This window comes from Haemaphysalis longicornis, unplaced genomic scaffold (assembly GCF_048455015.1).
Source record: "Haemaphysalis longicornis isolate Haplotype H1 unplaced genomic scaffold, Haemaphysalis longicornis Haplotype H1 scaffold_6, whole genome shotgun sequence".
Lineage (NCBI taxonomy): Eukaryota > Metazoa > Arthropoda > Arachnida > Ixodida > Ixodidae > Haemaphysalis > Haemaphysalis longicornis.
The window spans coordinates 51,362,931-51,387,983 of NW_027526407.1; the positions used below are offsets into that span (position 1 = coordinate 51,362,931).

Consider the following 25,053-nt stretch of genomic DNA (forward strand, 5'->3'; position numbering starts at 1 on the left):
TGGAACACTTTTTTAAACTTTTTTTTTCTGAAATCTTAGATGCTTGCAGAACGTAGTCACCCAACACATTCAGTACTTAGATTAGGGTGTCGCATAGTACCTCAGCCAAAAATTACTGCCCTATGCCCATCAGATAACTTGGAAACTCGCTCAAAAGATTTTTCTCTCTTTTCCGATCTTGGCGTTCTTCGACGGCTCGAATTAGCTCGCTAAGGCGACGTAGCGGCTATTGACCGGCTTTCCTTCGATTGCAGAAATGAACGCATCCCATAGCAACTTTAAAATGAAAGCGCCAAAATCAAAGCACGAACAGAAAGAAGGCCTACCTGCTCCGACGAGCAAATCACGCAGTACCGCTCCGTGCTGGTGCTTCCAGGCGCGAACGAGAGAGTGAAAGCGTTAATCGGAAGTGTTGCCGAGTCCCTTTAACGGGGCTCGCACACGAATGCTTTGACCCTAAGGGCAGATTACTTTTGTGCGTAGCTGTAATGCGTATGCCCCACTACGCATCTGGAGCACAGTGTGGGGAGAGGGGGCGTGAACGCCCTTCACGCGTCACTTATTCCTGCTTGTTTGTCCGTGTTGCCCGCCGTACGATCCCTGCACTACTGGTGCCGCCAACATCACCGGCATGCCGCGCCGGCCAAGGGAGATGCGAATATCGGTAAGACAGAAGAAGTCATCAATAAGGAGGTCTTTCCTCATGCGTTTCCAGTTCGCAGACTTCTACGTAAAGGTTGCGACGATCCCAGGGTAGCGTATAATGGATAAAAGCTGCCTGTATGTCCGAGCTGCACGTACACAGGCGGTGACGCACTCGCAGCGTTAGCCGCAAGACTGATCCCCCTGATGTGCTAACGAACAGTCTCACTGGAACCTCACGTAAGTTATCGCTCGCCGCCATACTTGACAGTTGGGGTGGTCCAGTCGTTCAAAGAAGCCTCGCCGCTTCGCCTGCCGCGGAACCATTCCAGGCTTTGTTGCGTTCATCGTCATTCCGCCTCCCACCAATTTCCAAGACCATATGCATGTCGATGTATCCGGCATCAGTCGCTATCTTCACTTTAGGCTTAGGGTAATCAGCGAATGGTTGAATCTAAAAACGTTGATCTGAAGCAATGCTGACAGATGAGGTGGTGACGAGATGCACGGCGAACGGCCTGTCGGAAAGCAGGTTTCGATCTAATGACAATGTGTGCCTGATTGGGGAAGATGACTGTGTATTTTGTTTCAGTACTGCTCACACCTCCTCCTCCACTCCCCTGTTTTTTGCGTGCCCGTCCTAGACAGCTGGTCATGTCGATGACGTTTTCGTTAAGTTCACTCAGCTCTAGCTATAAACGTCCGCCAGGTGCGTGAAGCATCAAGTTTAAATTTTGAATAAACAAGTTGACGAGAACTGTTGATGATGTGCAAGTATTAGTGTTGTTGCCCATGCCGTAGAGATCCCTGAGCTCACGACGACAGCATGAGAGGGGAAAGAACTGGTCCAAAAAGGACGCTGGAAAGATCGAGCACTTGGTATATTAGACTTCAAATGAATAAAATTAGTATTATAGTACGCTTGTATGTAGAACAATGTAAAGCTACTGAAGTGAAATAATGAATTAGCAAACAGATACAGTGACCGACCTTTTGAATCGGGCGGGCAACTCATGGAGCGGCTTCTGCTGGCTTGACTTCTAACTTCCGTCGGCTTTTGGTTGTTGGCTCATTTTGGCTCATTTTGGATCGACATGACTTTCTTTGGGAGCGCAACGCAACTGCCAACAGAAGACAGAAGTGCACGGCGAAAACAGTCAAACGTGCAAGGAACTCGCCAAGTGCTCAAGAAATCAATCTGCCCGCGTTTCAGCGTTGCAACTGCGAAGTTTGTATGGTCGCAGTGCGCGTCCGCAACTAAATGTAATTCCAAGTTATCTTCGCGATCGTTCTAACTTCGTGAACCCCCAGCCGGCAACATCATCGTGCTACCGGCGTCTACGGCGGTAAACACGGTGTTCGGTAACGTCAACGCAAGTACGTAGTTTATTAGCGCCCGGGCGCTCAGTACTGTACTTTGCGCATTTGGGTTTTCATTCTAATCCCGTGCTAGGACTGATGTAATTTCAGGGTGATGTCTGTGTAAATTGTTTGTTGCAGAGTTGACCGGTCTGCCGGAGAAGCGATGTCGGACGACGAAGATCTCGCGTACGTTAAACGTCAGAAGGTCGTTCACTATGGAAGTCTCGAAGAAAAAGAGCGCCAGAGGCTGGCGGAGAGAAATGCCGCTGCATCTGACGATGGAAGCGACGAGGATTCTCAAAACACGGACGTCAAAGCTGCCATGGCCTCTGGAAATATTCACATATCTGAGGGTAACCTTTTTCAGTGCATCTTTATTCGTACTAAACTGCCTGCGTGGGGACCAATACAAAAAGTAATGGCTTGGAAAAATTGTTTCATAGGGTGTTCTTATGTTCGTACATACAACCTACAACCCCCCAACTTCGTTTAGCACTCCCGCTAAAACGCAAAACTGGATGTAGAATGTCTCTTGATTTCAAGCCTTAAAGGAAATAAAGGCCCCACTTTACACATCAGGCAATACTAAATACAGGCAAAGGGACAAAACTTTTTTGTTCTGAACAAGAGGGGTCCCAAATTGCACATAATGAGGAAGTTTGGTTCATTCAGAAGACTGTGCTGGACCAATAACAACGATGGCGACTTTAATGTAAGCTTCCAGCAACTAAGCTAGATGTTACAGAATATAGATGATGTTTTTTTGTGCCATCAGTGGCCACCTTCCAAAGCCATCACCAGGAAACACAGCTGTGCGATTCAAGTTGTGCCTCCTCTAGTTCTGTTGATTGTGTCACTTGAATGCTAATGTGTAGTTAACAGTTAATGATAACTGTGTTTTCAGTATTTACCCTGTAACGTCGCTGATGACGTCTTGTAGCGGGAAATTGGAAAGTTTTCAATATTGCCCCCCCTTTTTTTTTCGGTTAAAAACGACATATTTCGGGGTTGGAATGGAGTTCGAATGTGTTACCAAAGGATAATTCTTTCAAAACAAACATCTGTATTTTGTTTTCGAGGCACCCTTTAAAGGGTGGGCTCATACAATATGAACGTTAGATATTAGGTCAGCGTATACATGATTAACTTCTTCCAGATAGCTTTGTGTACTATCAGCAGCAAGGATGAGCCTTGTGCAACATGCTTACATGCACTGGTTTTTATCTTTCAGAGTACATGGAGATTGAAGACGAAGGGGGACAAGATAAGAAGCAGCTTCTTGAGGAATTTGAGAGAAGAAAAAAGGTGTGTACTCATTTTCAACGAGTCCACATCCCAGCGTCCTCTACAGTTTATATTTCTTGTGCAGCACATTTTGCTTTCCTCTTTCAGGCTCGCCAGATTAATGTTTCAACGGACGACACCGAAGTGAGGTCCACCTTGAGGGAAATGGGCCAGCCAATTTGTACGTAGTGCTCCGTCTTCATTCGTCCAAGTGTTTGTTTATTTTGTTGGAATTTGGCAGTCACTTGCTACGCGGATGACTGTGGGGAGGGGAGAATTGCGTAAGGAGACAGTGCAATAAATGCAGCTTGTTGGTACTTCATTATGCAGCCTTGGTAATCAAGTGCCGTTTATCTCATCATGAGAGAGTTGAAAAACCTGTCCCGGTACGGTACCGGGAAGGTGACTGGCGCTACTGCACGTGTGCAGATGCAGAAAAAATGGTTGTGCGCATGCGCGGGTGTACCGGGTACCGTACCGGGACGGGTTCTCCGCTCTGCTATAACTCTCTATTAATACAGCAGAGGAACGTCATTCATGAATAAGCTGAACAAAAGAACCATAAAATGTCGGTTGTAAGGAAAGTGGTCATCTTTCTTTGCTTCAAGAATTGAGGTTATTGTCAGCGGGGAGCTTGAGTTAGGGGTACTGGTACATGGTCAGTGCCAAGGCACTTCTTCACGTGCACTGGTACCAGCCATGTACCAGGTGCTGTCCTAAAACTGCTCACTATCTAGTGTTTACTCTGCAAGGCTACAGCAGCAACACACAGTGGACTGTGGTCTTGTATTTCATTTTCGTTTTGAAAATTTCTGTCGTAGTTCCTAACTGCCAGAAAGCTTTATTGCTAACACAGTATAGCACTGCCCTACGTTGTGCATAGCTAATTAATGCTAGTATTGTCTGCCTGTCATATCAACCTAGCCCTTGTTAATGAGTCAAACTGAGTAATCCAGTGTCTCAGCCATTGATGCTGAGACACTGGATATTACAGAGGCCCATCTTGTCACTCACTGACGTGATGGGGCTCAATGTACCCATTTTGCCACTCAACTGTGTGGCCTACCTTGTGTTACAAAAGAGGGATTCTTTGATTCTCTTTCTTGGTGAAGCCTTTAAAACTCTTAGTTGGCACTGTTGTACCGTATGGGTGAAAACACGAGAGCGTTAGATTGTATCGCCGCTGCTGCTACATTTCGTTGTGGACTTTGGATGTACTGTTGCATGGCAGTGCGAAAAGACCGCTACTGAGGGCACTACGACAGAATGAGTAACGGCAACCAAATGTGTTAAGCTAGTCCTACTAAAGCAAGAATAAATCCCTGCAAACCGTCACTCACTCACTTGAAACTGCTTCTCCCGCAGGTCTGTTTGGCGAGGGCCCCGCAGACCGGCGAGAGCGCTTGCGGCAGCTGTTGGCGCAAGTGGGACAAGACGCGATCAAGAAAAAGCAGGAAGAGGAACTGCAGCGGGAACGGGAACTTCGGAAGGACACCTGCGAGAGCACGTGGTACGTGTCTTTTTCTTCACACTCGCCTCTGCCACCTCAGCTGGCATCCTTGGAGGAACAACGTCATTGAGTGGAAATGGAGGTTACAAAGTATATGTTTGCTATACAGTATACGATAATGTAGTACATGTACACTAAAGGACCGTTTTTCCCCCTTATTTCCAATGTTCTGAACAGTCCCACAGCAACAGCAGGACCCATTGCTTAGAAGTTCACTGCCCACTTTAGTGAAGGCCAACGGCACTAAAAATTTCAACCTCTTGAAATCCTTATTTCTGTATAGTGTGCCTACCATATTTTCTGGTCTATAAGTTGCACTTTTGTGCAAGTTGCACCCCCCTCAGAACGGCAGTTTTCAAAAAAAAAAACGTATATAAGTTGCATCGGTGTACAAAACACAATTGTTAATCAGGTAAACTCATACAGGACCAGTTCGTTAAAAAGTGTGGCGAAAGTACATGGTTGCAGCGGCCACCACCTCTGAATGCATCCCCCGGTAAGCAGTGCTAGACACGTGCATCTAGCGTCCAAAGTCTAGACAGAACTAACTTCTCAAAAATGGTTTATTGATACAACCAGATGGCATGTACTTACAGGCAGCGTTTAGGCAAAACCATCGAAGCCTTCTTCCTCCAACTCATTAACAAATAATTCATTCATTTAGACCATAGAGCTGTGTCTCTTAACGTGTGCTGACATCACGCAGAACACAGGCACCTTTTCAAGCGCGGACCACTCGCGGCTGCTGCGTACCAAATTTATTCCATACATAAGTCGCACTGGTGGGTAAGACGTACCAATGAAAATTTCAGAAACAAACCGCGACTTATACACTGGAAAGTACGGTAAAGGACAGCAAGATACGACAGCTGAAATATGCTTATGCGCGGCACATATGACCACAAAAATCTGCAATTTTGAAACTAAAATTGAGAAGAGCGTGACCATTACAGCCAGGCTGAAGTGATGTTGCAGCCGGTGAACGAGCGGTCTGTGGGCCGGAGCAAACCTGCACGCAATGTCTTCCGTGCTCACAGCAGCTTTAAGGGAAGTGCTCTCAGCTGTGCTCAACCGGTTCCCCTGGCTGGCCGGAGAACCAAGCACGTGGCCTGCCAGCATGTCACTTTCACTTGATGACTGTCTACGCGATTCACTGGCAGGGGCAGTGTTGTCTGCGATGGAGCTATTTTAAATGTTTCCAACTGATTAACAAGGCATTTCACCGGGCTGCCAGTTATGTCCCAGTTGGTTTGGTGGTACGCACTAGTACTATACGTTCATAGTAAATTTTGCCGAGGTGAAATTTGAGTGCAGTTGGCCTTTACTGCTGAAATTGCTGCTGCTGTTGGTGGTTACTTTCTACCATAGGAACGTCCAGAAAGGTGCCTGATTCATAGGGATAAGTGTTTTGTAACGCATGTTCCCACCGCGCATGCGTAGGTCATTGCTTGAGTAACTGATTATCTGGTTGCAGCTGAAGTGCAAATTTGCTTGCTGGAAGTTCATTGTTTTGTTATGGCTGCTTCTTGAAAAGCAGCTCCATAAAAAAAAGGAAAGGCATGCTGAATTGAGTGACCGGTGCTTTTGAAGAACAGAATAGTGATGCTTGGACGGGGGTTCGATTCCCAGCCGTGGTGGCCGCTTTCCTGATGGGGGCAAAAAGCAAAAACGCCCTTGTGTACGAGATTTCGGCGCACGTTAAAGATCCCCAGGTGGTCCAAATTAATCTGGAGCCCTCCACTACGGCGCGTTAAACCCCGCAATCAATCAGGGATTGTGATGCTTACTCCAAATGAGAAAATTTTTGCAAAGACAGCACTCTCAATTTTCTTCCAAAAGCACACCTACACCCCTGTCACACCGGCACTTTCAATCTGGATTGAAGCGAAGCGTGATTGACCTTTCGAGCATGCTTGTGCACTGCCGCTGCTACACGGCATGTTTCAATCCTGATCGAGAAGTTGCACTGCTTGCACTCGCGTACCCCAGACAGCGCCAAAAATGTACTTCACGGCCGGCGTCTGGTAACTTTGCTTCGTCGTAAGTATACGTAACTATATAAATGTTACTGCACATTTATTTGGGACAAGTTATTTGATACAATTTTGTGGCGTTAGTTGAACTTGTCAACTTCTGTGCCATTACGCAGCGGGGACGAGGGTATCACTGTTTTCGTCCGATCGCGCTTGGAAACGTCGATCGCGCTTGGGGAATGAGGATAGAGTTCGATCGAGATCGGGATCGATCGCGATTGAAACTGCTTTGTAGCAGCACCCGATCTCGATTGAGCTCGATCCGGATCGACTCAATCACGATTGAAAGTGCCAATGGGGCAGGGGTATTGACAGCTTGGGGGCAGGCGAATTCACTACCCTAGGCTAAATGTTTCCAGCCATGTGTCCACGTTCCAAATGAGTGACGGTACTCTTTCTCTGATGCCAGGTACCACGAGAGCACGGACAAGCTGCGCGAGTGCCGGGTGTGGCTGGCACAGTTCTCGCTGCCCCGTGCCCGCCACCGCATAGCCAGGGCCAAGGAGAAGCTCAAGGCCCAGGGACCCGCGGGCTCCGACTCCCAGTTGCACGCCAAGCGCCAGGAGCTGTACAAGACCCTCCGGGTAAGAAAAAAGGACAGGCCGATAGGCCTGAGGGGACAGAGCGAGACATTTCACACTAGACCGAGCATGGTGACCTGTGTGCCATAGTTTTCCAATACAGTTAAACCTGGATGTAACGAGCCTCTAAGTATCGAATTCCTGGTTTTAATGAGTTCTTCAATTACCAATTGCCACCGCCATTGCAGCCCATGTGTTTGCGAACTGTATGTAACGAAGGCGTTGCGATGGTTAACTTTGATGTAACGACCTCTCTACGCTTATGATCCATTGTTTTTTCCCATTTTTCTGAAGAATAGGCTAGAGAAATGCACTAATGTAGCGAATTTTGCCCACACCGCAAGCTACTGCGCGTTTCCATGTGTGAGTGCAGTGTCGCTAAGGTGCTAGGCCTGTCTGTCGTCGTGTAGTTGCGCGTCGCCACTGCTACCTGTAGTGTCGGTTCTGCTGTCAATAAACGAAAATTTTTGTCTTGTCAAGTCGAAATCGAAATTTTAAATGCCATCTCCACTGGCAAAAAAGAACATCACCGCCCGGTAAAGTATCCCAGCTAGCGACCTCTCAACAATTTTGAGTGTGGAGAAGTTCACAAAAGGCGCCCTTTCAGCATAAGATTGGTCCTTGAAGGCACACCGAAAAAGTGTCAAAAGGCAAAAGGGATACTTGAGTTACGTTTGCGCACATAGTGGTAAGTAGGCGCATACTCCTTTGAAACGCTGTGTAGTGATTTAGCTCATGGGAAAGCAGCAAGCGCGAATCACGCAGTTTTTGACCGTGAAATAAATCCTTTAATGGCGAGTTCACCATCACTGATGCCTAGCATATTGGTTTCGTTTCTGCTTCATTCCCGCAAGCCTTAACTCGAAACCTGCATGTAACGAAAACCTGGATGTGACGAAAAACTGCAAATTCTTGTCAACTTCATTATATCCAGTTTTAACTCTAAACATTACCTGTGAAACTTCGCTTCGGAATCCAAGCCGTGCGAGCACTGCTGCTTCGTTGAAGCTGAGGAACAAGTGTAGTGGCAGTGTACCCAAGGGACAAAAACTAGACTTTGCTAAAAAAATAAGAACTCGGCTGTGTGCATCGTAACTGCCTGTTTCGTTTGTCGCGCATTAAAGGGGCTACAAGGACACAGTACAAGTTTGGTTCATTGAAGGGCCGCTTCATTTTGGTAATGGTGATTGCAGCTTTATCACAAGCTTTGAACAAATAATCTAGATGTGAAAGACAATAGGTTATGGAGGGACACTGATATCAAAACAACTTCTTTTAATTTTCAAGTAAACTCTGTGAAACTTGTCAGTCTTGCTGCTTTTTCCCCACTGATTTCAAATATGCCGTTATTTTTTGAGTAAGTCACTTAGTTACCAAGATAGTTAGAGATAATAAGCCGTTTTTTGAGGCACAATGGACAAAACAGTGTTGGTCATAAAACTGTAATCTTTACATTTTCCAAAATTATGAACCTTGGTGAATGCGATAAGAGAAGCGGTTTCTTGATGCACTGCTTGGAACTAATTTTACAGCTCATTAAACTTCAGTGTTTGAAATTGGCACTCAAAATGGTTCCTTGCAACTGGTGCCACCAAGGTTTAATCAGCTGTAAAATTAGTTACAAGCAGTGCATCAAAAAGCCACTTCTCTTACGGCATTCACCAAGGTTCATAGTGTTGGAAAATTACAGTTTACAGTTTTATAGTTTTGTCTATTCTTTGACCGAGAATGGCTAATTATATCTAATTACCTTGGGAACTAATTGACTTACTCAAAAAATAACGGCATATTTGAAATCAGTAGAAAAAAAAGAAGCAAGACTGACAGATTTCACAGAGTTTACTTGAAAATTAAAAGAAGTTGTTTTAAACGTCGTGTCCCCCCTTAATCGTACAACGTGAGTATTAACATGCAGTAACACACTGGGGCTCTTCGATTTACAGTCTCAGGCTCACCATGGATAGTCCGCTGGTAGTCCGAGGATTCCCCGAAGCCATAGGGATACATTAGAAAATCGAATGCCGGACTGCTTCTCGGGGAGTCCGCGGTGAGTCCGAGACTGTAAATCGAAGAGCCCCACTGATAACTATGCTTTCAGTGTTCCCTTTATTGCTTTACTGGTGATGCCTTGTTGCGCAAAATTTGTGCAAGTTTTTTATATTTCTTGCGTTTTCAGGGGGGGAAGAGGGGGGAAGGAATGCATTTCGTGACCTGAATGGAGCTAAGTAGGTGGTTACCAAAGGCTGGTTCTTTCAAATTCAAAAAGGTAAAAAGGTTCTAGTCTATCTTTGTGGCCCTTTCAAGTGCCACTTTGGGAAAGTTGGAGGAAAAGTTAAGCAGCTTTGTCATTCCCGCCACGTACCTGACCTTCTTTATCACTGGCATGATAGCTTTTGTTTCAGTCATTCATGTATGTAATCCTGCTCCTAAAGATTGCACTAAACGAAATCCATAGTGTGTAAACACTGAACTTTGTACTCTGTGTGTCTGTGTGATTATTTTGTTTTTGCTGTTGGCTGTATAAGTCCTTAGTTCTGGGAAGATTCGAAGTGGTGGTAACTGTCTTTGACGTAGTTTGAGAACCACGTTTGAAATCCCGTTTCTCCCACCAGTCGCTGAACATCAACTGCAGCCAGATAGGAGACACAAGACCAATTTCCTTCTGTGAGTTCAGCCCGAACTCTGAGATTCTGGCCACGGCTTCCTGGTGAGTGCTCGACAGCTTCTGGTACTTCTACTGTATTTTCACTGCATAAGCTAAGAAATCGTGCCGCTGAGCACGAAGATGCGGGTTCGATTCCCGGCCGCGGCGGCCGCTTTTCTGATGAGGCGAAAAGCAAAAACGCCCGTATGTTCAAGATTTCGGCTCACGCTAAAGACCCCCAGGTGGTCAAAATTAATCCGGAGCCCTCCACTACGGCGCGCCTCATCGCTGGTTTTGCGTCGGAGTGTTAAACCCCATAATCAATCAATCACAACTTCCTGCACACGTACATTTGTATGTATAGATAAGGTCAAACACCATTCATTCATTCATTCATTCATTCATTCATTCATTCATTCATTCATTCATTCATTCATTCAAAATACTGTAAGCATAGATTCTTACAATCTTACAAAGAAAACCCGACAAGCCAAGAAATCTACACCCATTTTTTGTTGGGGTGTGAAATGCTATGTGACACCCCACACAATTAATGCTTCTGGGCTTATAACAAAGCTCCATGGTCTGCTGCGGTGAACCGTATTATTGTTGGCGGTTTGGCGCCAGTATGGATGGCTATTTTGTGAAAATTGGGACTTGTAGCCGGGTACTCGTTGTGGGACGAAAACAGGGTAGGTATGACTATTCTGTTGGTATACTGCCCTGAGCTTACAGGGGTTAGTCTGAGTGTTTTGTGCATACTTGTAATCGTAAAATTTTATCATGACACAATGTTTTCCTTCTGGCTTTTTTATATTGCTAAGCCCCAGGGTTGTTCAAGTTGTATTTGGAGCTATTGGATATGTTGAATCAGTTTTAGAATTAGCATTGTGGGTGCTAGCATGAAGCGTGGAATACTTGTGCAGAACGCGGCAATGAGGTTACTAATATCTTTTTTGAAATTTTGTAGGAGCGGATTGTGCAAGCTATGGACGATTCCAGACTGCAACCCCATCAGGACGTTACGAGGTAAGTGGTATCAGTTTATTTGAGAGTGACTGTCGTTGCTGAAAGGGTATTGTTGCAAGAGTGGGCAGCAAACAAAGTCTAAATGCAATGCAGTTTAAGTGCAATACACACAACTTTACACATTTTCACAAAAAACAAAACTTTAACATTTTATTGAGAGTAAGCAGTAGCGAAAAGAATACAAAAAGAAAGAATAACAGCGTGTATCGTATGAAACACTAAGTAAACTAAGTGGTGAACTCTTTTTTTCTTTTTTCTACTTTCTGTCATTCAGTAATTCCAACTTTTTCTCCTTCAAAACAAAAACATCCCCGCTGTAAAATTAGTAATTAGTCTGCCTTTCTTTCCCTTGTGCATAAGTTAATGAGATGACCTATCATTATTTTTGTCAATCATTTGTTTACTGACTGATAAGGACCCTTCCGTTTTTGTTACTGTGTATGTTTCCAACAGGGTCTGCCGTGTCTTAAGCAAGCCAGGACTTAATCGTAGACTGGAACTTCCTACCATTAATGCCGAACTCAGCAGTGCGGTCGTAAGATAAGAAACGTCTTGAAACCTTTTTTTTTATGTGCGGGTGGGCATTAAGGCATCAATTAAGACAACTCGGGTGCAAAGAGTGGATTTGGGCAGCAGAGAACAGGAACAGCTAAAGGTCAGTGGAGGAGGCCTTCGTCTTGCAGTAGACATGATGATGATGATAGTGATCTTCTGCGTCCAGGGCACAGCTGCAACGTGGGTGCCATCACATTCCACCCCCGGGCGACGTACCTTCAGTCGGAGACTTCGCTCAACATGGCCTCCTGCTCCGCTGATGGCGTGGTCAACCTGTGGGACCTGAAAAGGTGCAGCAGCCAACCAATTTTAAGTGCAGAGCACCTTAGGGGCTCGCCTTGCCGTCGTAGCTCACTCGTTGGACCCATGTAGAGCCACACGGCGTTCCCACGTAGTGGCTGCCATCGCGGCGTAACCCAGAGGCTTCGAAAGCCAAGCGGTTTATATAGTCATAAGCGTTCGACACTCTTGAACCGCTGGCGCTTGTCACACATCTCCCCGTTGTTTAGCGCAAAGAAAAGTGTAGGAACATTTTAGGCAAAATGTACATAATTAATTAGCAGTGCCCGTGTTCATTTAGTTCAGAACGCTTGTTGGGTTGGTTTTTGCGATAGTACTAAGCGAAAAAAAGTGGCACTGCAACGCCGGCACGTACGGAGTGAGAAGCGCCAAGAGAGCAGAACTCCTGCTGGTGCAGTTTCAGACGGGGTGTACAAACACTGCGAAGGCGGGAAAAGCCCATTATGGTGAATCACTGCTCTGCACTTCCGACAGCTTTCACATGGAGTGGAACAGCTTAAATTTTTTTGTTTATCCCCTTGTGGTTGTTTGTTGTCTTGTTTTGTTTTCTGCGAAGATGCACAGTCGAACACGGATTTGTCAAAAATCGAGGGAATCGGGAAGTACTTCAATATGATTGATACTTATTTGATGTGCAAATGATGTTGCCATAGTGGATACGGGGCAAAACAAATAAAAAACACCGAAGAAAGGCTGGAATGAAGGCTTGCTAACACAAGCCGCTCTTCTGACGTAACGAACTCCCGCATGAGGGTTTGAGAAAAATGTTGTGTAATCTCAGTACATTTAAAGGCCAACTGCACTCAAATTTTCGGCAACGTAAAAGTAATGCCACCTAATAGTACACGTAAAAAGAGTGCGAAATGCAAAATACCCCGTTTCAAACATGAACGTGAGCGACGCAAACAGCTCACAACATTGGCGTTTTCGTAACCGAAACTGAACAGCAAAAGCGGCCATTACGGCGGCCGGACGTGACGTACGTGATGGAACGGAAGCGGCCGCGCTAGACGCGGCGGCCGCTCAGAGCCGCTTCCAAATGCGCGTGGTAGCGTCGCGTTTCGCACTGTTAATTTCAGAGGAGAACTCCCACTAACGTTTGCCCAAGATAATGCAGTTAGGCGCAATTCCGACATCGCGTTGCCATCAATCGAAATAAAGTCGTCCGTAGGACAGTTATTTTTTTCCATCAGAATAACTGCCGTTGCAGAGTTATTTTTTTCCATCAGAATAACTGCCGTTGCAGCAATCTTTGGCATTGCGAGTAAAAAAGCGGGCCCTAATTTACAAAGCTAGTTGCTCGTACAACATCAAAAAGCAGCTTTAGTTAGCCGGCGCCTCGGCTATCCCATCGCTATCTTTGAAGGGAATAAACCGCACGCGGGCGGAGATCAATCACTATTTTTTCTATACATTACGTGCAACCAGCTTCGCGAATATCAGCCCAGTATTTTTCGCCTTGCTGCACATCGAGAACCGAATTATAAAAGGGATCTGAAACTATAAGCCAGCTTTCACAGCTAAATGATGCATTAAAACACGGAACAAGTTACACAACTGCTGTTTTTTTTTCTACTTTCACCAGAGACATGTGCTGTTGAAAACATTTTACTTTCAAGTAAACTAAATCTAGCGCTCCACAAAAGTAAATAATTCATTTGGGAATTGAAAAAAAAATCAAGTTTTGGACAGGATGCAGTTTTGATAGCTTTCTCACTTCGCGAATACGACGGCTGAGATTTGTGCGGATGTATGTTACCACGAGCAAGGCTGATTTTGGTTCACTTAGCGAGTGAAGCAAAAGTCCCACAAATGTGTATACCCGCGTTTACAACAGCTCTAGTTAGGTCGCAAAACTTTGGACAGGTCTAAGGGATGGAGGTGGCGTTGGCCCAGGCCAAATATTGTGAATACTGGATGCGGAAGTGCACGTGGTCAATAATTTATGAAAGAATCCTCTTTTTCTGTGATAGATGCCATAGGAATGAAAACTGTAAAGCAAGTGTGCGTGTCACAGCGGCGTGACCTCCGAGCAGCGTGACCTCTGTCACAGCGTGACAAGTTCCGAGCGGTGTGACCTCCGTCACAGGCCGCTCGGAACTTGTTTCGGTGACTCCCCGCCAGGTGCAAACGTCGTCTGCACGGGACTACTTTGAACGACGGTACCTAGTGTTCTGTATGCTTACGAAGCTTAGGATTTCGCCATAGTGATTTTAAGAGCATTAACTACTAATTTGGATCAAGAAATATTTGAGTGCAGTTGGCCTTTAAACCCCGGTACAACAAAACTGACGCGACGTGTGAAAAATTTCGTTGAAGCGGAAATTTGTTGTGTTGAAATCTGCCTCGACACACCGCAAAAGGGCACAAAAAATAGCCCTGTACGTTATCTGCATCATTGACTACATAATGCAATCTTTAGGCAACAAAGTGATGCGTAATTGCACCGTGTTTATTCGGATAACAAACCTGCCAGTGTTATCAAACTGTTTTTGATGCAGAAATGCAGACACAAAGCATATTGCTGGGCAACAAGGCACATCTACAGAGGTGATTACTTTCCGAAAGCTGCTAGGTCATGGTCCCCCTCTCGCTTGTGGCAGGAGCCCTACCCCTTATCATATTCTCTGGCTGGGAACGGCCGCATCTGACTTTGGAAAGCAAGCGAGTGCCTGCCTTTATCGCGAGCGCTTGCTCGCAATAGGGATAGGGTGACACCAGTTCGAGACTAAAGAGGAAAACATTATTTTTGCTTTGGACTTTGAAGAACGGTAGAAGGAAAACTAATGACTGCTGCTCACAACGCATACATCACAGCTCAGCGCCAGCAGCGCTCATTCGCGTGATTTCAACTGGATACGGATTGGCTGTAGCTTGGTTAGCTTGACGAACCGGGCCTGTGCCTCGTGTAAAGACCGCCAGTCACATCGATATCGCGAACAAACAATGGCGTCCATCTATGAGTTTGTTTTTGTTTACGGGTGGTTGTGTGGGTTTTGGGTGAAACTAAGCGCCCTGAATTTATAAAAGTGCAGATGGCTTGTGCTATGCTTATTCTGTCGTAAAATAAATGTTCACTGAGCAAAAGTTTCATTGAAGCGAAAACAAGTTTGACAAATGGTTCCTTGCGGTGAGGGCTTTGTTGCATTGACTTTTATGGCTAGCTGATGAGAAATTGGACATATTTCATTGAAGCGGAGTTCGTTGTAGCGGTGTTCGACTGTAATCGCTATGCTGCAAGTTAGCCCTGGTTGTTTCTTAAGTGTTGGCTTGACATAACAAGTTGCTGTTTCCTGGTTCATACACTTCCTTAACTCACATTTTTGTCTAGTATGTTCACCCGTGCGCCCCTCGCTTACAGCCCCCTCTTTTTTTTCCTCTCAAACAAGGCTGCCGCAGGGGTGAGACAGCTGCGCATATTGCGCATTTTTGATACAATTCCATTTTCGTGCGCCAAGCTGCTCCAAAAGCACGAAAATGGCGAAAATTGCGCCGAACTGCTCCAGAAGAGCCTCAACGGCACGGATTTTGATGCTCATGTCAGTTTCGGCGGGGACGAAAGCCTCCCACATCCCGGTCATCGCTTTTATCGTCGGTCAATCGCAAACACAGAAATGGCACAAATAGAAAGACTGAAACGAAGCAAGCGATAGCTTCTAAAACTCGATTCGCTTTCTGTCCGGGTTCGTTGAAACGGCCTTCTCGATTAGGCATCGCTGGGGCAACAAACATGGCCGCCGCCTGATCTGGCTGCTACCAACGCACTCAGTGCGCATCGCCGATATTTTCCCTGGTTTATGTTACGCTATCAGCTGGGTTCCAGTATATTCATTCTATCTGTTGTGGCTCTGAACAGTGACGTTAACGCGGGGATATGGTTTCAGATTGGTGCCAGATTACGGGAAGTTGCGCGGCTCGAAAAAAAGTTCATTGAAATGTGGGGCCTACGACTTCGGGGTGGTTTGTCCTTGAGTTGCGAAACGTGGTGCGCGCGTCTATAATCGGGTTTGTGAAGTGATTTTTTTTTTTGGCTCGTTGTGGTGTTATAAAATGCTGAGGTGTTGCTGTGCTTCGAAGCGCGATCGCGAGCCTCGGGGATGGAACGGTCGACACGAAAGTTGCGGGCTGTGCTGCGGCGCCGCGACCTGTTCAGGCAGCGCCCAACAGCTGCAGGACTACACGGTTGCCATAGAGCATAACACTTGATGTATGCAAAGTGAAATTTAATGCCAAAATCTAGATGGCTAAACAGTAACGCTACTCAAATGACCATAGGGTGAACCTGCGCCCCGGGGACTGAAACGGGTAGGCTGGTTGGGCTATGCGACCGTTAGCTCGAAGTTGCTCAACTGTTGCCGTGACTACAGTCGTTTGTACAACGCAGCTTGGGATTACAAAAAAAATTAATTTTAGCATTAAAACGGCAAAAAAAACGCCACAATTACGGAGCCCTTAAATTTGATAAGAGTTTTAGCAGTCCGTCTGTTCCGTCGTGTACGTAGTTACCGTGCTGACCGGGACTCGACTGGGCACTTGGGCATTCGTAGCGGTAGGGGGAGTAGTTCCGCGGGCCTGCCTTCGCCTTGTCCGCGCCTCCTCGCCCTTCCGCGCGCGCAGGCGCAGACTGGTCCTGGTAAACCCGGTAACAAAGTAACCAACAGAACAGACGGACTGCTAAAACTTTAAAATGTTAATGGCAGTTTTGTTGTCAGTGTTGCATGCAGCCGCAACACAATATCACTAGTTAGGAAAAAGGTAGTGCAGTTAGTACTTTGTGATACTCTTAAAAACTCTTTCAGGTAAGGCTGTTTGAGTGTTCTGTGTATTCAAAACTGATTGAAATGTGCACTTGACCCTGCAAATTGCTGAAATAATGATTTTTTAAGCGCACAAGACGATGTATTAAATGTCCCTAACTGCTCCAAATCAAGATTCTTCTGCTCCAAAATCGAAATTTTGCTGCTCCGAAAACTGCTCCCAAATCTGTTTGGGCTGTCTCACCCCTGCTGCCGGGATGTTTAATGTACGTGTTGACTCACTGTGCCGGTATTGTGCTCTTTTGCCCTTCAGTGAATCGCCGATCAGTGTGATGAATGGAATGCGGCCCCATCGGGTCTCCAGGGTGGCGTTTCACCCTTCCGGACGTTTCCTGGCGGCTTGCGTGTACGTGTAAACCTTTGGTTCTCTACCTTTATTTTCTCTCAAGTGCCCTATTGCCCTATGGCCCTATTGCGTGAAAAACCGGCGTTGCTGTGTTTGTTCGGTACAAAAAATAGGCGTCGCTGCAAAGAGGGAAAGGCCTGATAAGTCAGGGCCAAAAGGCAGACCTTCCCAGGAAGACGGTGGAGCTAGCAAAGTCATTTTCTCAGATAATGAAATGGGCTGGGAAAACAAGAAGGGTGCAGATGCTGAGGAGCAGCACCCAAAGGAAGCTTTTGGAAACAAACACCTTTGAGTTCGTATGGGAATCGAATCTGGGTCTTCAGAGTAGGAGAGGAATGCGTTACCAACATGCCGGCTCAGCACGTTGCCAGTGTTGGAACAGAGTTGGCCTAGTGCGGGCCACGTGACCGGTGAATGTGATGGCATGCGAGGGGAACAGGCGCACTTTAGCCACGGACAGTTCTGATTCTGGGGAAGCCGTCGCGTGAAGTGTCGCCAGTCTGGCTGTCGAAATAATTTGCGCCAAAAGATGAAGAAATGAAAGCGAAGAAGTATCACCAGGGAAGGTCATAAGGCTTTCACATTGAAAGCACGTAAGCGGACAGACTTAAGTCTTAAACCAAAAAAGCTTATATCTGCAGTTATGACGATGAAAATTGGGGGGCATATGTAGATTTTCACTCTGATTGTAGATATGAAATTTGTTTGTGTGCAGTACGACTATGTTCAGATTTATTAGGATTTTTATGTTTGATTTCTTGACAGCCTTTGTAAAAGAACTGCTGGAGGGACGGAGCTAAACAAGGTACCAGTGAACTGTGCACCAATCAAGGAGTGCAATGAGACTAACAGTATCATTCTATCTGGCCTGTAGCACAAGTTACGACCGTTTGACGTTTGGTCTTGAAAGGTGGCAACCAGAAAAACCGGTTTTGCCTTCCAGGCCCAAACTTCAAACAACCGTAACTTCTGCTACAGACCGCATAGAATGAGACTGTTAGTCTCATTGCACTCCTTGATTTGTGCACAGTTTACTGGTACCTTGTTCAGCTGCGTCCCTCCAGCGGTTTTTTACAAAGGCTGTCAAGAAATCAAATATAAAAATCCAGATAAATTTGAATATATACAGTCGATCCCGCATTTATTGAACAGTCCAAACGTCCCCTTGGAAATCCTATGCAAAAGAAAATATTTTATATATCAAATATCGATATATTGAACTATTTTGTAATCCCCTTAGAGTTTGATATATCCGGGATCGACTGTAGTCGTTTTGCAAAAAGTATGTATATTGCAGATATAAAAATATATCTGCAATCAGAACGAAGAACTGCATGCGTCCCGCAATTTTTATCATCACAACTGTAGAAATAATGTTTTTGATCGAAGACACATGTGCCCCTTTCAGTGCCCCGAGGAATTTTTTAACTCTGAGTCTTCCTGCCGGTTCCTCTTCCCAGGTTTGACCATTCCTGGCGCCTCATCGACTTGGAGACGGAGACCGAGGTCCTCCACCAGGAGGGCCACAGCAAGGCGGTCTACGACATCAGCTTCCAGTGTGACGGCTCGCTAGCGGCCACTGGGTGAGGGCTGGTCATGTGACCTCAACGTGTGGCGGGGAAGTGAATCTTGAGCATGTGCCATTGGGGAGACAACCCTAGGCATACTGAATCCGTTCCCCTCGTACCTTTTTATTCAATAACCCAGTGCAGTGGCTCGGTGAGATGTAACCGTTAGAGTGCAGGCTTAAGGGGAGACGTGGGTCTTGAAATGAACTTTTTTATTAATTGGTCTGTGATCATGAAAATCACTGTGCATATGTGTTTTGTCTTCCTCATTTCAAATATGTAATTAGTTTTCAAGTGGTAGAATTATTTTGTGAGTTATAAAGAAAACACTGGAGCCTAATTAAGTAATTTCTTACGGGCCTTTAAGGAACTTTTTATTCAATTTTTTTAAAAATAAATGGTGTGGATGTGTAGCTTAAGACCTGCCATGCATGCTGAAGCTATTTATATTCCTGTAAAGATAGTTGATTGGATAGAATTAATCTAATTATGCCAAGAACAGTTTTCTGAAAACTTAATGACCTCTAATTATTACTCATAACATTTATTTGAGGCAAAATGAGCCAATTAAAATAGCTTCAGCATGCAGTTCATTTTATCCCGAATTCAACGGTATAACACTTGTAGAAATCCTTTGAAAAAAACTACCTCAAAACCCCTGTAAGGCTAGGCACATATGCAAAAAAAGGGAAGCTGAGAAAATCGCAGTTGAAGTTTTACTACAAGTGACAGTTTTATCTATTAAGCATATGAAAAAAAGAAAGGTTCTATAATGTAGCTCGCGTTTCGCTCAACACGAGCATACCAAGTTTGCTGAAATCAGTTGGTGGGAAAATTATGAAATCCTCTGTCTACAGATGGCACCTGGCAGAAAAACTGAACAAAAGCAAAGCCAGAACGTTGCTTCAATTTTTATGCTGTTGGCATCGCGCCGTCTCTCTTTGGCGACTAGGGCTGAGGTGCCGAGCGTGCACCACAGTTGTAAACGCTATTTTGTTATGTTACTGCTTCATTTGTAGCAATCAAATCGGATTTGCATCGCGTGAAGTGAGTTGCAGCGAAGGGGCTGGTAACGGAATGCCCGCCACTGTTCTGTAACGTGCATGCGCTTGGCTAGGTGTAATAACCACGTTTTCGGTTTAATCTACTCGTAAATCACGTCGCCAACGCACATTGTGCACAGTGCGAACATTTATAATTCTCAAATCGCTCATCTATATGGTAACCTGCCGACGAGGAAGCGCGCGCCGGAGTGCGGGCCGAACCGCCGCAGCATCGTTGATAACAGAATGAACACACTTCCCTTGCGACGTCGGCATGCGGCATCCTCCACTTTATCATTTCTTTTCTTTCTATTTGCTGCTGATCGAAAGATAGACGCACCTTAGTGCCCCCGCAGGCGTAATCATATCGCTACGGTGTCGTCTCGGGAGCCCGCGCGGGCGCTAAGCCTACCTCCGTCTCGGCGCCGTTCTCGCGATAAGTCGTCGTCACAGGAGCAGAAAATCGTATTTCAGGCGCTTTTAATAATGCCTGTTCTTCCTTTCGGTTATCGATAGATATCTTTACTTTATTTTTACGCCATGCGGGGCTTTTGCCGGTCCTCGCATAGACGAATACATGAGCCGTTGCCCTGTGATGAGAGTGCCGAGCAGACGACCCACGGCGCCCAGCCAATGAGGTTGCGCCCTGCAGTCACGTGCAGTCAGTAACCAATTAGGCGGCGCGATCCGTCTCTTTTCTACCCCGGTTTTACTCGCAACCAACGGACGAAACGGAGTGGTTCTGGCGGGGAATTGAAAACGAAAAGACGCGCTTTCGAATGAGACCAAGATGGACGCCGTGGCGCATGTAGAACCCGAGGGGCGAGTCGTCGAAAAAATGCTATTTTCACGTCGAATCTTGGCCGATTTTAGAGAGCGTCGGTGCTATAAATTGATATTATGGCTCAAATACGTACTCCCGGGTCTGGATATTTTGCTAACCGGTAGAAAAATAGCTCTACTTTCCGAAAATGGCGATTTCTAAAAATCGATTTTTTGGCCAAATTTCGGGATTTCAAGACCCGCGTCTCCCCTTAAATTCCAATCACCATAACCATTTTTCTGCTGATGGTGGCATGGCGAAAATGCGCGTGTGTGGGAGATTTCACTGCGGAATTAATAATTCCCGGTAGCCCCTGTGTCGCATAACTCCGGGCATTGTTTCACCTCGAACACTTTGTTGAACGAATGAAAATAGGTTCGAAAGCAGAAAAATTCAGACCTAATTTTTGCGCTCGTTTATTGCGGCACCTGTTTTTGGGAAAGTGGTGCTGTGGGGGGTTGCATAAATGACGTAACCATTGTTACTTGATACAGTTATCTGCTGAAGCTGTCTGAAAATAGGACATTGCCATTTTGACTCCCACGCTTAACCCACACACTCGCAGCGGGATGGACGCCTTTGGTCGTGTCTGGGACCTCCGGACAGGACGCTGCATCATGTTCCTTGACGGCCACCTGAAGTCTGTGTTGAGCCTGAGCTTCTCACCAAACGGGTATGTGGGAATGACATCGCCATTTCCTAAGCTGCGTTGTTTATTCCTTGTCTGGCTATGCGTCTGCAACCTGTACGGGTTTTTCAAACTTTGCGGAACCTATTACTAGGGTGGTTTTTAAGGACATACGGCGAGATGAGGTGAACGTTGGATCAACTTATTGTTTATTACGGAGAAGGGAAACAAGATACGAAGTGTTGTGGAACACCAGCCAGGCTTTTCCCAGGGTTTTTCTTGAGCTTGTTTGACAGCAGCTACAATATTGTGTATCCTATAAGTGCAGAGCACTTTAGGGGCTCGCCTTGTTGTCATAGCTCGCTCACTGGACCCAAGTGCAGCCACACGGCGTTCCATTGTAGCGGCTCTCGTCACGGCGTAACCCAGAGGCTTTGAAAGCCAAGCGGTTTATATAGTCATAAGCGTGCGAAACTCGTGAACCGCTGGCGCTTGTCATACATCTTCCCGTTGTTTAGTGCAAAGAAAACTGCAGGTACACTTGAGGCAAAATATACGTAATTAACCACCACGCCCGCGTTAATTTAGTTAGGGACGCTCATTGGGTTGTTTTTACGATAGTGAGCGAACTAAAGTGCCAGTGCAACACTGGCACGTGCGGAAGGAAAAGCAAGCACAAAAAGAACAGAACTCCCGCTGGCGTAGTTTCAGGCTGGGGGCACGCAAGCACTGCGAAGGCGGGAAATTTGAATTCCATTGGGTGGTAGCAGTGAGCGGATAACGAGGCTACAGCCCATTATGGCGAGCCACTGCTCTGCACTTACGACAGCTTCGACATTGAGTGGAACGGCTTTTTGTAATTACTTTCTTCCCACTTCAGCAAAATAATTTGTGGGTCTCGGTGAATTTTAGCTGCAGTTTGACAGTACCAGCTTTAGCTGCAGCTCTTGGGTGCTAGCCCAAATTTAATTGATTGAAAACATTTTGCCTTGCATGGGCATGCTACCTTTCTACGGAAGTGGTGTGCAAGAGTTTGGAGAAGGTTGGGCAGGAAAGGCTTCTTGCAAGCACATCACTACATCCCCGAGTTTGAGCTGTGTGAAACTGCGGTTGTGTTCAAACACCCCACTCAACCTTCAGGCAGTATTTTAGTCACTTATCTGTCGTTTGGCTTGGGCTGAGACGTGTTGTTATCCCAGATGATAGCATTTTTATTTTGCTGAAGCTGGTCTGTGTTGAAGCATGCGGAATAGATTGCATACCGGCATAAAAGTGAAATGACGCTACTCATGTCTGCATTGTCGATTCTTGTGATTGTTTGAGCTTGGATGCCATGGCCTATTAGACACCAGTATTTTACTACTGGTACACCCCGGTATTACTGATGTCACTGGGTATTTTATTACCAACACTACTGGCACCAGTGCACTGGTATCACTGGGTATTTTAGTAATGCCGTAACACTGGCATTACTGGTATTACCGGGTATTTTAATACCGGTACTACTGGTACCGGTACATTTGGACCTAGTGACTGCTTTGGACAAAGCTACTAAGTGTCCAGATTGGATTAGTGAAGGTCGCGTGCATCCTGTAAGTTCTGAATTTTTGTTTTTTCCTCAAGTTGGTAGTTAATGCATTGCTGAGGAGTGAAGATACACCAGCCTTTTGCAAGAGCAGCAACAGCAGCATTTTTTAATGATTTTGAAGTTGAGCTAGCGACCGTTCGCATCCTTTGCCCCCCTGCAGATATGTCCTGGCCACTGGCAGCGAAGACAACACCATCAAGGTGTGGGACCTGAGGCAGCGAAAGTGCGAATACACCATCCCGGCCCACCACAACCTGGTGTCCAGAGTGATCTTTGAGAGTGAGTGACCTCTTAATTTTTTTGACTGGCCTTCTTTCACTTTTGCGCGTTTGCCGAATCTCGAAGCCGCTTTGGAATATCAGAAATTGAAAACAGGCACATTCAGAATTGGCAAGTGGTAATGAAAAGAAGCAGGTTCGTGATGTTTGTTACGCATTGTTGAAGTGTACGGACACTGATTTTAGAGTTACAATTCGTGGCAAAACTGACAATATTTTTGTACCAGAGCACTTGTATACTGTGTATAATTGTCGTTAAGGAGCATTTTCTTTTACATTTGAGAAGTTGAGCCGCTCTGTTGGAAAAGTGCAAATTTTGCATCAATTCGAAGATGCCGCCAAAGTTGCTGCTGTTGCGGTGTTTCGTAAGGCGTACTGGTTTTATCCCATAGACATTGTCGTTTTATCGCTCCGCGATAAAACGATGTTGATGACAGTGTTGAATAATTGTGTGATCGATTATTCCGTGGGTCGTTCGTCTGAGGATTTGCACTGGCTCAATTGCAGCTCTTGAATTAGGAGAGAAACAAACCCTGAGGAGCCAAATTTCGCTAACAGTTTGTTGCCTTATTTTTTCTTTTTTGTGCAGAATTGTCTGGAGAGTACCTGGTCACCACGTCATACGACAACAACATCAAGGTAACTCTGATGTGTACTGCATTAAAAGAACACAAAAGGCCGAACCACGATTTTTTTTTTTTTTCTGAAAGCTCACATTTTTTTAATCCTCTCTGGCTCTTCTTTTTTTTTTTTTTTTTGGATCGAAAATGATGGCATTTAAAAATAAATCCTGGTAGCTGGCAATTTTTTTTTTTTCCATTTTTCCGATACTTAGAAAACATGAAAAAGCCAGCCAGATCCTTGAAATGAACGGCTTTCTTAGTCTCACCGAGTAGAATGTGTGTTTGAGGGGCCGTAAGAAAAGGGGCGGATGTTAAATCCAATCTGATCCAGTACAAAATCGGGTTGATTTGTGTCCTCCAAGAAAACTAGTCCTGGTTTCCTGACTTTGACAGGGTTCATTCAAACTAATTTTCGTGCGATGTGTCAAACTGTGTTTCAAGGTATGACACAGTGATGTTTTATCTGTTATTTGCAGACTTGAAAAATTGTCGTAACCTTATTTTGGTGAGAGAGAGATGAGGTGGTCACCCTGCATTTCAGAAAAATCTTCGTGGATGTTGTCTTTGTAAATTAATATAGGGTTAACACGCCCTCTAGGCTAGCCTTTTGTTTGACTGCTAAATGCAAGCTAAGGAAACAAATTGTGACCGTTTTAGGTTAAAATTGGCTGGCTAGATTTTTCTTGACGTCTTAGATTGAGTGCTTATGTCGGTCAGTACTACTGGTATAAACCTTTGCTGATTATTATTCAGTTGAGCCTATCAGATATGCTGTAACCCACACTAGACAATGTGCTGAACATGAAGGTAGTAAGCAAGAATTCAGTTTGTCAACAGCATGACTATCTCTATTGTATTGTATTGTATTGTATTGATATGAACATCTATTGTATTTTTTTTACCACTTTCACTTTCAATCAATGACTTTCAACGCTGTCAGCCAAATCCACTCTACTGCGCTCTCAAAATACCTGACCGTTCTGTTCCAGATCTGGTCAAATCCTGAGTGGACCCCGATCCATAGTCTGAGTGGCCACGACGGCAAGATCATGGGTGCGGACATTTCACCAAGTGGCAAATACCTGGCGACGTCATCGTTTGACCGCACCTTCAAGCTCTGGACCCCGGAATAAAACTGCTTTTCTTTTTTATCATTTCGTCGTCTCTGGCTTCTCAGTCAAGTCGACTGTTATTTAGATCTTATTTGGGTAATTTCACTGGCCTCAACTCAGGCTTTCATTTGAGGATTGAGGTGTTGCTAATTTTGATGTCTAGAATGCATTCACGCATGACTTCAAATTTTCCTGTGACTTCTACAGGCTCTATCGGCCGTCTGCATATGCCATCAGAGCGGGGGTAGCATCAGTCCACACAAAATTATGGCTGAAGATGTCATCAG

At 45.5% G+C, this 25,053-nt stretch overlaps 1 protein-coding gene across 1 annotated transcript; it reads left to right on the plus strand.

Annotated features, from left to right (window-relative positions):
• The first annotated feature begins 1,747 nt into the window (after positions 1 to 1,747).
• Positions 1,748 to 24,808, plus strand: U4-u6-60k (U4-U6 small nuclear riboprotein factor 60K). Its single transcript, XM_077674297.1, has 15 exons — positions 1,748 to 2,019; positions 2,143 to 2,357; positions 3,236 to 3,309; positions 3,397 to 3,469; positions 4,654 to 4,798; positions 7,241 to 7,415; positions 10,025 to 10,119; positions 11,027 to 11,085; positions 11,807 to 11,930; positions 17,011 to 17,103; positions 18,564 to 18,686; positions 21,103 to 21,210; positions 22,914 to 23,032; positions 23,621 to 23,670; positions 24,644 to 24,808. Exons 2-15 carry the CDS (start codon positions 2,168 to 2,170, stop codon positions 24,785 to 24,787), a joined length of 1,572 nt encoding a protein of 523 aa, XP_077530423.1. The 5' UTR covers positions 1,748 to 2,019; positions 2,143 to 2,167; the 3' UTR covers positions 24,788 to 24,808.
• Positions 24,809 to 25,053: the final 245 nt, after the last annotated feature.